A 15,344-nucleotide genomic window follows, 5' to 3' on the forward strand; every position below is an offset into this window, starting at 1 on the left:
GAAACAAAAAAGATTTTTTTTCTTAACTATCACTAATAGTTTCTCAAAAAGATAAGATCTATTAGAAAGATCAGGGGCGCCTGGGTGGCGCAGTCGGTTAAGCGTCCGACTTCAGCCAGGTCACGATCTCGTGGTCCGTGAGTTCGAGCCCCGCGTCGGGCTCTGGGCTGATGGCTCAGAGCCTGGAGCCTGTTTCCGATTCTGTGTCTCCCTCTCTCTCTGCCCCTCCCCGGTTTATGCTTTGTCTCTCTCTGTCCCAAAAATAAATAAACATTGAAAAAAAATTAAAAAAAAAATTCTTTCTAATGGGGCGCCTGGGTGGCGCAGTCGGTTAAGCGTCCGACTTCAGCCAAGTCACGATCTCGCGGTCCGTGAGTTCGAGCCCCGCGTCGGGCTCTGGGCTGATGGCTCAAAGCCTGGAGCCTGTTTCCGATTCTGTGCCTCCCTCTCTCTCTGCCCCTCCCCCGTTCATGCTCTGTCTCTCTCTGTCCCAAAAATAAATAAACGTTGAAAAAAAAAAATATGACTAGAAAGATCAATAAGAGTTGGATGACTTTTAAAAGGAACACTCAGACAATTTAAAGCAAAACTTGACAGTAGCAATGACAAGTTCAATAGAAAGGTAGGAACATAAAGTTGAGTCAATTTCCCAGAAGTAGAGCAAATAGAAAACAAAAGTAGGGGGTACCTGGTTGAAAAAGACCCCACCACAATGAGTCTCATGCAAAGGATTAGGATTTTTGATAGTTTAGGACTTTAATACCAACACCAAGGAAAAGAATAGAATGGAGCAAAATCTGCAAACTCTTAAGGAACACTGTTTCCTAATGAGAAGTTTCTATTTAGCCATCAATCAAGTGTCAAGATATATTAACAACATTTCAGGCTTGAAAGCTTCGTCCCCTGCATGCCACTTTCCCAGGGAGCTAGGAGAAGTTGCGTTTCCTCCAAATGGGTTTATACCAACCAGAGAAGAGAAAAACATGGCATCCAGGAGACAGGAAATTCAACAGAGGAGAGAAATAAAGGGAATACCCCAAGAGGTGGTGAATCGAGGGGATCCCAGGGCACAGCTATGCACCAAATCAAAAGGGCAACCAGAACGAATCCGAGAATGTCAATCGGCTCTGAGGGATTTCTTCAAGAAGAGGCTGATAGAATTATCTATGCATCTGAAAATACCACAAGGAAGTTGAGGTTGGAAGAGAAATGCTGAGTTCAACTTCAATAAGAAACAGATTCAGAGAAAAGCAAACACAGGAATAAACAAAACAGATATTAAAATCAGAGAGAATAAAAAATAGGGCAGGCAAGAAGTAATCGTTCTTCACCATATGGCTCTGTGAGCAGGATTTATATAGTCACAATAATGCCAAGTATGGCTATTATGCAAGGATAAAAACTCAGAAGTCAGCATGTTTGTATGGGGCCAGGAAGAGGGTATAAGAGTAAATTATCTTTCATGGTGAGAAGTCAACAAATAATGGCTAAAGACACACACACAATCACAAAGCCTGTTATTTATACATATACAGTTGACCCTGGGACAACTCAGCGGTTGGGGCACTGACCCACCGTATAGTCAAAAATCCAGATATAACTTTTGATTCCCCCCAAATTTAACTACCAATAGCCTACTGTGGACCAGAAGCTTTACCACTAACAAAAACACGTATTTTGTATGTTATATGTATTTTATATTGTCATCTTCTAATAAAATAAGCTAGAGAAAAAATGTTATTTAAAAACTCATAAAGAAGAGAAAATACATTTACAGTACTGTATTTATCTCTAAAAATCTGCATAAAAGTGGACCCATGCAGTTCAAACCCATGCTGTTCAAGGATCAACTATATACGTAAATAAAAGAATCCATTAGAAGAAGTAAAATGGTTGGCGAGAGGAAGACAGGGGAGAGAGAATTTGTCAGTAATTCTCTTATCTCGAATTTAAGTTCTAATCATGCTACTTGAATGTTTCTCAGTCCTATGGACCTTTTCCCCGGGAGCTGATCAATGTTAGATTGTGAGTTCATCTTTGGTAAAGCTTCATCCATGAGACACTGCTGGGCCTTAGTTGAGGCTCTCCATATGCTTCTTTCAGATACTCCAGAGCATTTCCAACCTCAGACCACATCCATGTTGTGCCTCAGCTTGAGAGTTCTTAGGCTAAGTGGGTAGTATAAACTCTTATAGTGGACGCCATGGTGTATCTCTCGGATCCTCCCTCAAGATCTGGGCACTCAGTTCTCCTGGTTGCCAGAGGTGAGGGCTGCTGATGGCCCATAGCTGCATCCTTCTCCTGAACTGCCCTATACTCTCTACAGAAAGAAACTGCCTCTCCCGGTGTTACACTTCTCCCAAGGTTATACCTCTCCCTGGGGCAGCCCCTCCACACTGGTCTGGCCTTCTTGCTCAGTTGGACAACTGCAGGGCCATCCCAGCTCCTAAGTCCCTCTGGGGAAAAACTACAAGGCAACAGCACTGAAGTTCAAATTCTCACTCTGCCCAATCCTGCTGCCCTTGCTCCCTTTCATGTATTATTCCTGACAACCTCCTCCAGCCCCCCACCCCTCCAGCACTGGCAATTTAATGCACTTCCTGCAGTAAATCTCAGACTCTCAGAGTCTATTTCCTAGTATATTGATCTATGAAAACTCCAAACACAAATATAGATGAAGTCAGTCTCATGGTTATAAATTCTAGTGGAAGGCTCCCCTACCCTCACTCCACACAGAGCTATGCTGCGACAGACAACCTTCCTCATTGTCTTGGTGGTGGATAGGTTTATTGTGGTCCACCCTTTTACTGAAGGTCAAGTCCTCTAGTGTACTTACTTTATTCTGAGAACTTAGTTTCTTCCACCTGTCTGGTGCTGGCCAAGGCCATTGTTATGGACTGAATTGTGGCTCCCCCCAACCCCCCACCAATTTCATATGTTGAAGACCTAACCCCCAATACCTCAGAATGTGACTGTGTTTAGATATGGGGCCATTAAAGAGTGAATGAAGTTAAAATGAGGTCACCAGGGTGAGCCCTAATCCAACAATGTCCTTTTATGAACAGGAAATTAGGACATAGATACACACAAAGGGAAGATCAGGTGAAGACACAGTGGGGAGAGCACCCTCTACAAGCCAAGGGGAGAAGCCCTAGGAGAAACCAACAGTGCCGACACCCTCATCGTGGACTCCAGCCTCCAGCACTGAAAAAAAATAAATGCCTGTTGTATAAGCCTCTTTGTGTGTAATGCTTTGTTAAAGCATCCCAAAAAAACTTCTGCCACTACGTTCCAGCCCTGTATGGACATCATAACCCAAGCCCCTCCTACTGAGCCCCGCAATCTTCACGAATTCTCACCCCAGGGAATATCCCATATTCTGTATCAATAGCTCTGATTTTCAACTCATCCTTTTTGGGCAGCAGAGGGCTCCTGGGGGCTGGAGACTGTCCTGCCTCTCTAACAGATCAGTGATGTCTTTTCTTGAGTATTCTATGTGTCTAACAGAGGAGGGTGAGCAGGTTCCAGTTTAATCTATCCTACCCCACTGCCCTATCATTTGCCCTGACAACTATAGGACTCATCTTCCCAAGAGACCTGAGCTTTTCCAGGGGCCTGAAGGACTGTCCCACTTCCCAACGTCCTCTGTGTCACCTGGCACAGCGGACTGTGCTTTGCCAACAGGTACTCAGTAAGGATTGGAAGAACACATTCACTAGCTGGGAAGAAGGATGGGCAGTTGGGTATGGAAGATGGTGTCAAGTGAGGAACAGGTTCCTTTCCTGGGGACAGAGGTTCTGTGCCTCCTCTGGCTTCATCAATCATTTCCAAATCTCACTATGCCTACACTTTGACCCCTGGGAACAGAGTACCAGAAAATAACCTCTTGTCCAGGAGCAGCTACACCGAAATTCACCTTCAAGAGACAACTCCCAGAGGATGAAATCACAGCCCTGGAATACAAACAGACCCGAAAAACCCCTTCCTCTCCAACTGGCCAACCAAGATGACTCAAAAGTGACTGAGAGGCAGTAGGGAAAGCCCTCACAAATTTCCCACAGGGAAAATTTGTGCCCAGGGCTCAAGCAAGGAGAGGCAAGGACCTGCTGGGCCTATTGAGAGGAGTCCAGTTGGGGCTCACCACCCAGCTCCCGAGCCACTGCCATGGCTGTGTGACAAGGACACCCCTGTGCTGATGACTCTGGACACGTTTTTAATTAAATGCTGTATGCAGCACACAGAGAGAAAGGGGGGCAGAACATGCAGGTAGAAACAGCAGCTACGAGTATGTCATCTGGGGAAGATGTACTCTCCGAACAGCAGCAAAGGAGGCCCTTTCCATAGAACCCTGGACCCTTCTATCCAAGAAGAAGCGGAGGGTGGGGAGAGGAGGTGGGGGGAGGAGGAGGGGGAGACAAGGGGCTCTGACATCCGAACTATTTACGAAGTTGCAGTTTCCCCCTATTTTCATTCACTTGAAAAAGTCACTATTCCTTTTTCTGGGATCTTTACCTGCAAACATACATCCTGAACCTGCTGCAGCCATGGAGGCCTCAGCAGGGAGAGATCAAAAATTAGTGCAGGTCACCAGATATCTGAGTACGAACTGTATCAGGGGCTAAGAATACAGACTGGAGAAGACAGGGCCCCTACCTTTGAGGAGTGTGCAAAGAGCAGTAATTCAATGTTTCAAGTATTATGTCAAGTGTCTGACTGACAGGTGTCCAATGGGCTACAGAAACCAAATATAATTTAAATCAGCATGGAGGGCAAGGGAAGGCTTCCTGGAAGAGGTGATCTTTCATCACAATTTAAAATTTAACTAGGAAACAAAGGGTGGGCTCAAGAACAAAGAGCATCTGAGGGTGAATGGTGTTGGGGCCAAGGGCAGGACACAAGGTTTGGGGTACTACAAGAACATTTGTGGGCTGGAGTGGCAGGAAGATGGGAGACGAGAAGAGGAGTCCAGCCAGGAGGGAGGGTTAAGACCACCGGGGGCCTCATGGAAAGCAAGGCAAAGGGATCTGACTAAAATGCCACTCCATATTCCATGTGCCCTCAGTGAGCTAGTGCCCTCAGAGAATCCTTGACGATATGGCCCTGAGGGTATGAGGGAGGAACCTGGGGGCAGGGAGCTTTGTCAGGATGAGGTTCCCCACCACATTTCCGCACTTCGGCCTGTTCTCCCCTCCTGGCTTCCACCTCTCAGAAGCACCCGTAGTTATCATTCACCCAGCACACTGACAGGAGCAAGTTATCCCACTGAACACCCCCAGGATGTGGCTCACAAGCTTCCTGCCCACATCCCCCTCACCACGTCACCCGCCTCAGAAGTGGCAGCCAGACGGTGGTTGGGAAGTTGTTCCTGAAGGTTCTCCACATCAAATCCACTTCACACTAAACTGTGAAAACAGCAGCCTGTGAAGAGGCCCGTGCTAACTCAAAGACCAGCAGGGATAAGACATCCTATCTAACGTAAGTAGCAACCACAAGCCGGGTGTCTCTGGGCTTATAAGCGCACACAAATATCTTGAAGAAGATACGAGGCACTGGCAACAAAGCTCGTCCACAAGCAGCAGGATCTGGGGAAGAAAGAATTTAGGAAGGGACAGAGATTTGCACTCTGTGTCTTTGGTCTCAGGAACTTTTATCATGTGCATATACTGTTTTTATCAATAAAAAGATCAACAAGCTACACAAAAGATCATCCTTCAAGCAGAATGTGAAGTGCGTGTTTACAGGACGTGGCACAAAAGACTTGGGCCTCACCTATGACATTATCTAACGGAGGTGGGGCACAATGAGAAAAACTGCAATGAGGAAAATACACAGTGTGATGGATCACATTGCCTGTGGGGGATGGGTCCAGTCTGTGTGCCTGGTGAGGCTTCTTTGAGGGATCAACCACGTAGAGATCGGTGGGAAGATGAGCTTGCCTCAAAGACATGCTCTCCAGTCCTAAGGAAAGATTGGGGTGTCTGAGAAAGGGGGGCAAAGGCCAGGTCAGGCCTGACCTTGCAGGCCCCTGTCACTATTCAGATGTTACTCTCAGAAACCACTGGAGGGTGTCATGCCTTCCCCATCTCACAATATGTCAAATGAGAGATTGAGATTAACTAAGAAAATTCTCAGACCTGCTTTGCTGGGTTTATAGAAGACGTGTGTAATCCACTCGAGGCCTCACAATTTACAAATAAAGAGAAGTAAGTCCATTTATCCAATCATTTTTAAGGGACAAGAGTTCACACTAAAATCAGATACATTCTTTTCTAAATCCCCACATATAAAAAGAAAACCATCCCTTTCAAAAATTTTTTTCTAATTCTTAAATCTATTGATTCACTAAATTTTTGAGTGAGCTTTTTCTGGGATCTTAGTTTGGAGTACTTTTTTTATTTAATGGAGCTAGGTATCTTAGGAAAGTTTTTCCCCTGAGAATGTTTCAAATATATCTTCATTCTCCACAGAACGTGTATTGAGTGACTCAAAATTAACTTGCACTCATTCCAACCTCAAAAAAGAGTCAGAATGCATCTTCCTAAATCATTCCGACAAAGACATCAATGATGTCAAAACCCTGAGTTTTGAAACACAACTTCTGTTCTCTTTCTAGCCTTACTATTAAAATAGACTTTTTTCAGTTTGTCCCTAACACGATTGGCATTTTCCGTGCTGCCTACCGATTATAAACAGAACCAATTTTAAAACCAAACTAGGGCTCTTTCTGCAATATTCAAGATGTATTACCATCTGGTCTTATATCGGCATTTTTAACGGGTCCAAAATCTCTTTATTACGAAGTATTATCGCAAATGATCCATATCCCTTTCAAAGCACACATTCTTTTCAAGACACTTTCAAGTCACAAACTTTGAAAGCTCACTTAATTTTTCAAGCTATATCAGACGTGAGAATGTCAACCATAGTTACGTACACAACTGATTTATCAGATATAACTTGGTAATACTGACCAAAGCTAGTCTTTTAGGAATTACTAACCTGAGAAAACACAGCATACCAGCATACCTGAGTACCTGGAAGCTTAACAGGAGGTGAAGGGTCTTTATTTGCAATGTACATCCTATGTAAAAGATATGAACCTTTCCAACAGGCTGAGAAATGAAGCATCCCTAAAACTTACACAATCCATCATCACTTCCAAACACAAAAAAGACAAGAGCATTTCTTTAGAAGATGCTTAGCAAAAATCAGCATCCAGGATAAAATAGAAAATGGCAGGTAAGGAGATCAAGATGGGAATTCCAAGTGACTATGGTAGATGCCACTCCAAGACACTGCCCTTAGCAAGAGAATGGCCATGATAAGGAACAGACTGTCCCAAAAACGTGTCAACAGTTTGTAAAATAAATGAGATCTAAACCTGGTATTTAAATAAACCTTTAGATCACATTTGTCTTTTTCTAATAAATATTTTCCTTCCACCTGATTTTAAAAACAAAAAGAAAATGGGGCGCCTGGGTGGCCCACTCAGTTGGGCGTCCGACTTCGGCTCAGGTCATGATCTCATGTTTCGTGGGTTCGGGCCCTGCGTCAGGCTCTGTGCTGACAGCTCGGAGCCTGGGGCCTGCTTCGGATTCTGTGTCTCCCTCTCTCTCTGCCTCCCCAGCTCATGCTTTGTCTCTGTGTCTCAAAAATGAATTTAAAAAAAAAAAAATTTTAATTAAAAACAAGAAAGAAAGAAAAGTGGTTTGTTTTTTTTTTTAATCTCTCTCAGGTCATTCATTCAACAATCTTGCGTACTGATTCCATACAAGGATGGATGCTCCTCCTTCTCCCAGAGTGGCAAGACATAATGATTACTAGCCTTCTTCTCATTGCCATGATTATCAGCCCCTGTCAACAAACATCACACACACACACACACACACACACACACACACACACAAATGCAAAGACTTCTCTGCCATCTCAAAGCATCACAGGTAGTTAGTTATTCAACAGCAATTCTCTTTAAAAAGCGTAACTGTTCAATAGGGGCACTTGGGTGGCTCAGTTGGTTAAACATCTGACTTCAACTCAGGTCATGATCTCGCAGTGAGTGAGTTCGAGCCCCATATCGGGCTCTGTGCCTACAGTTCAGAGCCTGGAGCCTGCTTGGGATTATGTGTCTCCCTCTCTCTCTGCTCCTCCCCAGCTTACACTCTGTCTCACTCTCAAAAATAAATAAACATTAAAAAAATAATTAAATAAATAAATAAAAATAAAGACTAACTGGTCCAACCTAACCATTTCGTTGGATAACGCAGGAGTTCACCAAGCTAACCTACCCCATTTCATCCCACATCTCTGTCAAAAGCCTCCTTGGAAAATAAGAGTGGGGAGGGGATCAGCGTTCTTGTGACAATTTTTTTTTTTAATATAATAGGGCACCTGGAGGGCTCAGTCAGTTGGGTGTCCGACTTCGACTCAGGTCAGGATCTCACGGTTTGAGAGTTCAAGCCCTGCAACAGGCTCCCAGCTAACAGTGCAGAGCCTGCTTGGGCTTCTCTGTCTCTCCTTCTCAGCCCTTCACCTGCTTGTGTGCTCTCAAAATAAATAAATAATCCTGCTTCAGATTCTGTGTCTCCCTCTTTCTGCCCCTCTCCTCACGTGAATGCACTCTCTCTTGTGTGCTCTCAAAAAATAAAGAAATAAATAAATAAATAAAATTTTTTTAAGTCTACCAACATGTAAATGTTGCTTTAAAAAGTGTTTTAAATATTTAATATTACAAATACATTTAGGAACCTAAAGGGTAAAAGGAACAACCCTAAACAATACAACCAGAGAGGAGAACAAAGCTTTAAAATATGAACTATAGGGGCTCGTGGGTGGCTCAGTTGGTTGGGTGTCCGACTTCGGCTCAGGTCATGATCTCGCGGTTTGTGGGTTCGAGCCCTGCGTCCAGATCTGTGCTGACAGCTCAGAGCCTGGAGCCTGCTTCAGATTCTGTGTCTCCTCCTCTCTCTGCCCCTCCCATGCTCATGCTTTGTCTGTATCTTTCTCTTAATAATAAATAAATGTTAAGAAAGATAAATAAATAAATAAAAATAAAATATGAAATATAAACGCACTCGTGCGTGCGCACGCACACACACACACAATAAAACTACTCTTCATAGTTAAAGTGGGGAAAAATAGAACTCCTACATTTTTTCATTTAACTTGAAACCAACTTGGGAATAAACTGAATGTATTACAGAAATTAACACAGATCATGATATGATAGGCCAATGCCAACATTTTATAGGCAAGAATTTAGAGGATTTAAATGAAATACTTGCTAAAGAGTTAAAATCGTTTTAGAAGAAAAAGAAAACCCTTTTCAAAAGCAACATTCTAATTCCATATGCATTATGCAACAGTCTCTTCCTATTCAAGGAAATGGAACAAAATTTTCAAGATAACCCAACTGATCAGGCATGACATATGAAACCAGAATTTCCTCATAGTTTTTCCTGGTTATGAGATTAAGGACATCAAATGTAGTATTATTCTCCCAAAGGAAAGGCTTGTTCAGTATTTCTTCACAGTCACGTCCTCATTCAAACACCCATATGATAAAATCAAAACAGCTCTATTAGGCACATGGACAAGTCTGAATAACTATTATTCTATTGGGAAATCACCACCCCTCCTACCATCTCTTTCTTTACATATGTAAATGATGGTGTGGATCCAGAACCCACCACCAGCCACCACAACCAAATTACCCTCTAGGGACCTCAAAGGGACTTGTTATTCTTGCTTTAGCATTTAAAAAAAAAAAAAAAAAAAAAAAAAAAAAGGAGGCAAGAGGAAGGAAGGAAGAGCTATTTTCAGGAATCAGAATTTCTCTTGATTAGATTTCTGGCTCACTGTAAATGTTTATACTCTGAAATGCATTACCCTCTGCTTCTAAATGTTTGGCTTTTTCTAGAGCCAAGATAAGGTACAGTGTTTCCAATATAAATTGCGTCAAGTAATATATGCCTAGTTTTGCAGGGAGCATTTGGTCAAATTCTAATATTGCCTCCTGGGAGCCAACACCAACTTCCAGCAGCCAATCTGTGCAGAATAGAATTTTAAACACAGAGCAGACACAGCCCTTCCAGCAGACACAGCCCTTTCTTCTCCCACTGAGGAATGTCACATGAGACATCTTGCATGACACTTATCACTAAGAATATAGATCTTCCTGTTAAGGTAATGAATTAATCACAAAATGCACAAAGTACATTCCTCTCACCCCAGCATTAAAAAACATGGTGGTTTCTACCAAGGTTGAGATGAAGCTTAATGTCATTGCTTAAGCTTATAAACCACTGCACAATTAATAAGAATTAATAGCACATGCACATTTCTTCAGGCTGCAAATGTTAGCTGAGAAAATGCACATCAGAGGGCTTCCTAACACCCAAACAGGATTATCCACAGACAGAAACTAGATTATCCATAAGCAGAAAGTGTTCAATTATCTTAGTTTTTCTTGATTGTAATAAATGTTTTTGTTTGCATTGCCAGTGAAAACTTGACAAAGGACCTCCCATTTCTCTTTCATTAAAATGTGCACATGATTTTCATCCAAACCTTACACAGATATAAGGGGCAGAGAGAGGATGTACTGTAATATTGTACTCATCTGGTTGCGTTAGGCTCAAAATACAAATCTCAAGGATATAGATTTGTCACATGTCAGCCCAAGCTGAAGGCATCCACCAAGAGAGTATTTTCCCTATTCAAGCTGGCAGCCAGAATTCACTGCCACAAACCGGCATACTGATGAGAGCCAAGGCTCCCAGTGTCCCTCTCCATTTCTTCTTAACCACCTCTTCCCTCCGCAGAGAAGCCATTTTACTAATTTATAAGTACCCTGACTCTCTTACCATCTACAAAAATTTACTCGTCAATAATAGTCAACTAAAAGCAAAAGCACATCCCACAGGAGTCAGAGAATAAAACACACAACAGCAGCACGGATCGATCAGCAGGACTCGGGCTACTTACTAAAGGCAGCCACCGCCAGGGCCAGGGTGACAATAATGGAGAACCAGGAGACCCACAACGCCTTCTTTCGGTAGTTCTGGGCTTCGTGAGGTTTGAGTCGAGTGCTGCTTTCTAGTAAGCCTGACAAAAACAAGGAGAAAAGGAAGTTAGACATTTCCTTATTAAGAAACCCACAGCCAGAGCTACACTTTCTTATCCAAGGATTGCAAACTGACAGCCTGTGGGCCAAGATGTGTTTTGTTTGGCCCACGCTGTGTTTTAACAATTAGGAGAGTTCACATGGAAATCAGGCTCTCTGGCATCTCTTGAAAAATCATAGGCTCTAGCAATACGGGACATGGATTCTTGCAGTGTGACAGCACTTGTACACTTTAGAAGGAGCCCACAGACCCACTCACCATATCGGTCATCCCTGCCCTCATATTAACTCAGCTATGTAAGTGTTGCCCTAACAAGGCCCTTCAGTTAAGAAAACAGCACAATTAGTCCACATTCAACTGGGCATTCAGGCTCCTCAGCTGTAGGCATTGATTTGCATTGATCCACCAGCACCGCCCCAACTCAGTCAAAGAAACTTTTCCCAAAGAGTCACGAACCCCAAATACCTTCATTGCTCCCTTCAACAATTAACAGGAAGAGAAGGAGGATTTCTCTTTGATCACAACCAACAACGGTCATCAGGCCTACATTATAGGCCATGTTTTCTTCCCTTCTCTTTCTGCTCTATAGTATGCATCGCTTTGTACCAAAGCTATGTCAAACAACTCTCAGATTATTAAAGAAAGCTAAAACTGGAGGTCACTTTCTGGGCAGGCCATGTGTAAGAAAGATTTGATTTTGTCTCCGATGCTTTCAGTGTTGAGGGTCCTTGACACCAACAGAAATTCATGATGTCTTAAGAGGCAAGGCTCAAGCTTCATTTGCCTTGGGTTGAGGACTAAAACATCTTGAGCATGATCCTGATTTATACTTTTTCTTCTTCTTTGGAAATAGATTGTATATGGCATCTCTTAGTTGCATGAAGAACCAAATTCATGACACATTCTGTATCAATAGGAGCTTAGAACAACATCTCTGGCTGAATAGCCCACAATACACCTTTCAGAGGTGAAGCTTCATCCTACCAGCTCCAAACAATGAAGAAATAGGTGGTCAAAGCTTAGGCACCCATTTGTACAGTGTCTCATGGCATGCGACAGATCACACCTGGCACACCACGTAAAAGACATCATCCCATTTGACCAGTGGGGCACCACACTCAGCCTCTGGCTGCTGAATACTGCACCCTCTTCAAAAATTACAACAAAGACCCTGTTAAAACTTCTCAATTCCATTTACTACCCAGACTCAAGCACTTTGAACAAGTCCTTAAACAAAGAGGAAATGTCAAGGAGACCGCCCAATGAACCCAGCCTACAGCCCAGAGATTTTTAAATAATCAAAACCTGTAGATTTATATCAGAGCAAAAGGTAGAAGAGGTTGCAAAAGGTAGATATAAACACATCTCTATTACCTCACTGTAAAAATCTCCCCAAACCTTCTTTAATACATGTACTTGAATGAAAAAAGAAAAAACCTCTCTTCTCAAATTCTGCCTTAGGTACAAATGATTTCAAATTAAAATCCCTTGTCTATTTTTCTTCCTTTGTCTACTTTTCCCCTAGCTACCATACAACACCTTATTCTAATTTTCAACGACAATCACCCCAGTCTCCTGTTCTAGTCAACCTAGATCAAGCGAGTCCTACAGCCTCCCAATCATTTATTTTCCTTTTCCAGAAGGACATAAAAATTTTCCTTTCATTCTGGACAATTGATTTTGAGGAGAAGTGAAGCTGTAACACTCACGTACTGACTCAAATAAGCAGTTCATTTGCTACGTATTCTGACACCAACAATCTTAAGAGGCTTATCCACTGGGGGTAAAAACAAGGTTCCTTTTAGAGGATTTAATTTTCTAAGATAAAGGACAACGATCTGGGTTTTCCATTCTGCCGTATAACATTTATTTTTCCTTCCAAAGCCAGCTGTTTGCAACAATAGGACTGGTCCTGACCACACACACCTGCCACATGCTTCACCCCACAGCGAACCAGCACTCTGCTGAAGGAGTCTCGGGGGTTGGCGCACGTGGGCTGCACTGCCCTAAGAGGGCACCTGAGTCCTCAAAGCAGCAGGACTGGAGATCCTTCCCCAGATCTGATCCTGTGTGTGTCCCCCATGAGAGATTTTCCATTTCAAAAATTAGGGGTGCCTGGGTGGCTCAGTTGGTTAAGCAACTGACTTCAGCTCAGGTCATGAGCCTGCAGCCCGTGGGTCTGAGCCCCATATCGGGCTCTGTGCTGAGAGCTCAGCGCCTGGAGCCTGCTTCAGATTTTGTGTCTGTCTGTCTGTCTGTCTGTCTCTCTCTGTTCCCCCCCACACACACACTCGTACTCTGTCTCTCAAAAATAAAAAAATTAACATTAAAAAACATTTTAATAAAAAAATAAAAATTGGAATAATTGTAATGCGAAGACTGTCCAAGAAGGCAGGTACTTCCCCATTTCCAACCTTTGTTTATCATCTCCTCCTACTGGTTTTCCCCGTAGAATGGAAAAACTTCTCCTCCTCCAAGGGGAGTATGATGACCTAGGAAGACCCATTAATGACCTGTCTACATACAGGTGCCTCTACCTCTGCCCCCACACTGGCTGCACGCGAACTCACAAGCAGTGAGGAGGATTCCTAAAGTTTTCAGGACGCTGTGCTTCACAAGTAAAAGGCAGCCCAGCCTAGAGAAGCTAAGGCAGGCCGCTTATTACATGCAGGGCTGTGTCCCTTGCTAAACATAGTTGGCCTCCACATGCAGATTTCCAATCTCACTCAGATTCCATATATTTGTAATCTGGGCCTGACATTAGTACGCTTAAGCATTGCATGAATGAAAGACTGATAACTTAGGATTTGAGAGGGAAATGCAAATATATGTGGTTAGGTTGAAGCCATTAGTCATTTCCCTGCTAGTATGAATTAGTCCCAATTGCTTTCTCATAATAGTCACACTTGGATTTTCTGGAAAAATGGGGAATTTTTATTATATAGAAAGGTAGTAAGAAATGCAGAAGCATGTAACACTCTAAGCCTACTTAGGATTTGGAGCAGAATGAAGGGAAAATACTTGTGTTAAGAAGAGTGGATATTAAAAGAATGGGGGTGGAAATCCCAAGATAAACTTAGCCTATTTGTGGGGTGTCTAACCCCTATAAGTCTTAGACCACAGAACTCTTGCTCCCTGACTGCAAGGCTCAACCAAATGGCACTGCACTATCAGCTAGCTGGGTTTCTGGGAAGCAGTCCACATCACTTCTAAGGGGAAAATACCTCTAAAGTCCTAAAATACTGGCTAACAAAGCAAGCTTTTGATGGGAGTTAGACACAGTCTGCAACCAGGTCTAATAGCTCCAAAGGAAGTTAGGACAAGGACAAATACAGGTAACATGTCCAGGGTACCCACCCCCTCCCCCCACACACACACCCTATAGATATTTAGGCCTAGAAAAAAGCAAGCCAGGCATGATGGAGAGATGTACAGCAGGCGAGTGCTTTGGCTTCCTCCTCCCCAAACCCTCTCACCATCAGGGAAAAGGTAGCTGCAATCGAACTGTTCCCAAGGGATACAAAAATCGATATGGGAAAGATGCAGCCCCTTAAGAAAAAATAACACAAACACAAAAAATTACAATAAACCTCCCCAGGTAACCTGGTCTATTTAATAAAAATGATTCATCCATCATTAACTCTTTCCTGTCAGCAATAGGTCAAACAAAAGAATGTCACACTGACTTTCAGCTTTCAATGCCACACGGCACTGGGTTCTTTGGAGGACAGGGTCCATCCTAACAGAGAGGCTGTGTGTGATATACAGTGCTTTCACACAGTGACAGTTTATAAACAGTGAATGCTTTCATGCTATAATATAATGGAAAATGAAATTCACTTGACCAGTGAAAAAGAACCCTAAGATTTAATTCACAAGGGCTTGTTACACTTGAGCACGAGCTACAAAATGACGCTAAATATTAACTCGCCCTGGCACTTTTTTCTCCTCCTGCCGTTTTGTGGGGTGGGGAGAAATAGGCCACCTTTTACAAATGACCTGCAATGCAACAAAAATAAGCTCAGCCCAGACTTCTTCTGTTGCTCTTCCACACAAAATGTTTAAATCCTACAATATTAGTTGCAGAGAGGGAAAGGTAAGTAACGCGCCCCATAATAAAACCGATGGGTTTTGTCGGGTGCTGGTGATGTCACCCACCTTCGGCTCTGTCACAGTAACTAGTTGTGTCGGAACAGGGGGGAGAGGAACCGCAACACA

General features: G+C 43.1%; 1 protein-coding gene across 4 annotated transcripts in view; it reads right to left on the minus strand.

The window, feature by feature from the left end:
* Positions 1-15,344, minus strand: part of TMEM163 (transmembrane protein 163) — a 277,826-nt gene that overhangs the window by 222,996 nt on the left and 39,486 nt on the right. For all 4 annotated transcript variants that reach the window (XM_045033711.1, XM_023259273.2, XM_045033710.1 and 1 more), the window contains exon 2: positions 10,987-11,106. In XM_045033711.1, the coding sequence (XP_044889646.1) occupies positions 10,987-11,106 (120 nt within the window). The remainder of the gene's footprint in view (positions 1-10,986; positions 11,107-15,344) is intronic.

Source organism: Felis catus, chromosome C1 (genome assembly GCF_018350175.1).
Source record: "Felis catus isolate Fca126 chromosome C1, F.catus_Fca126_mat1.0, whole genome shotgun sequence".
NCBI classification, from domain to species: domain Eukaryota; kingdom Metazoa; phylum Chordata; class Mammalia; order Carnivora; family Felidae; genus Felis; species Felis catus.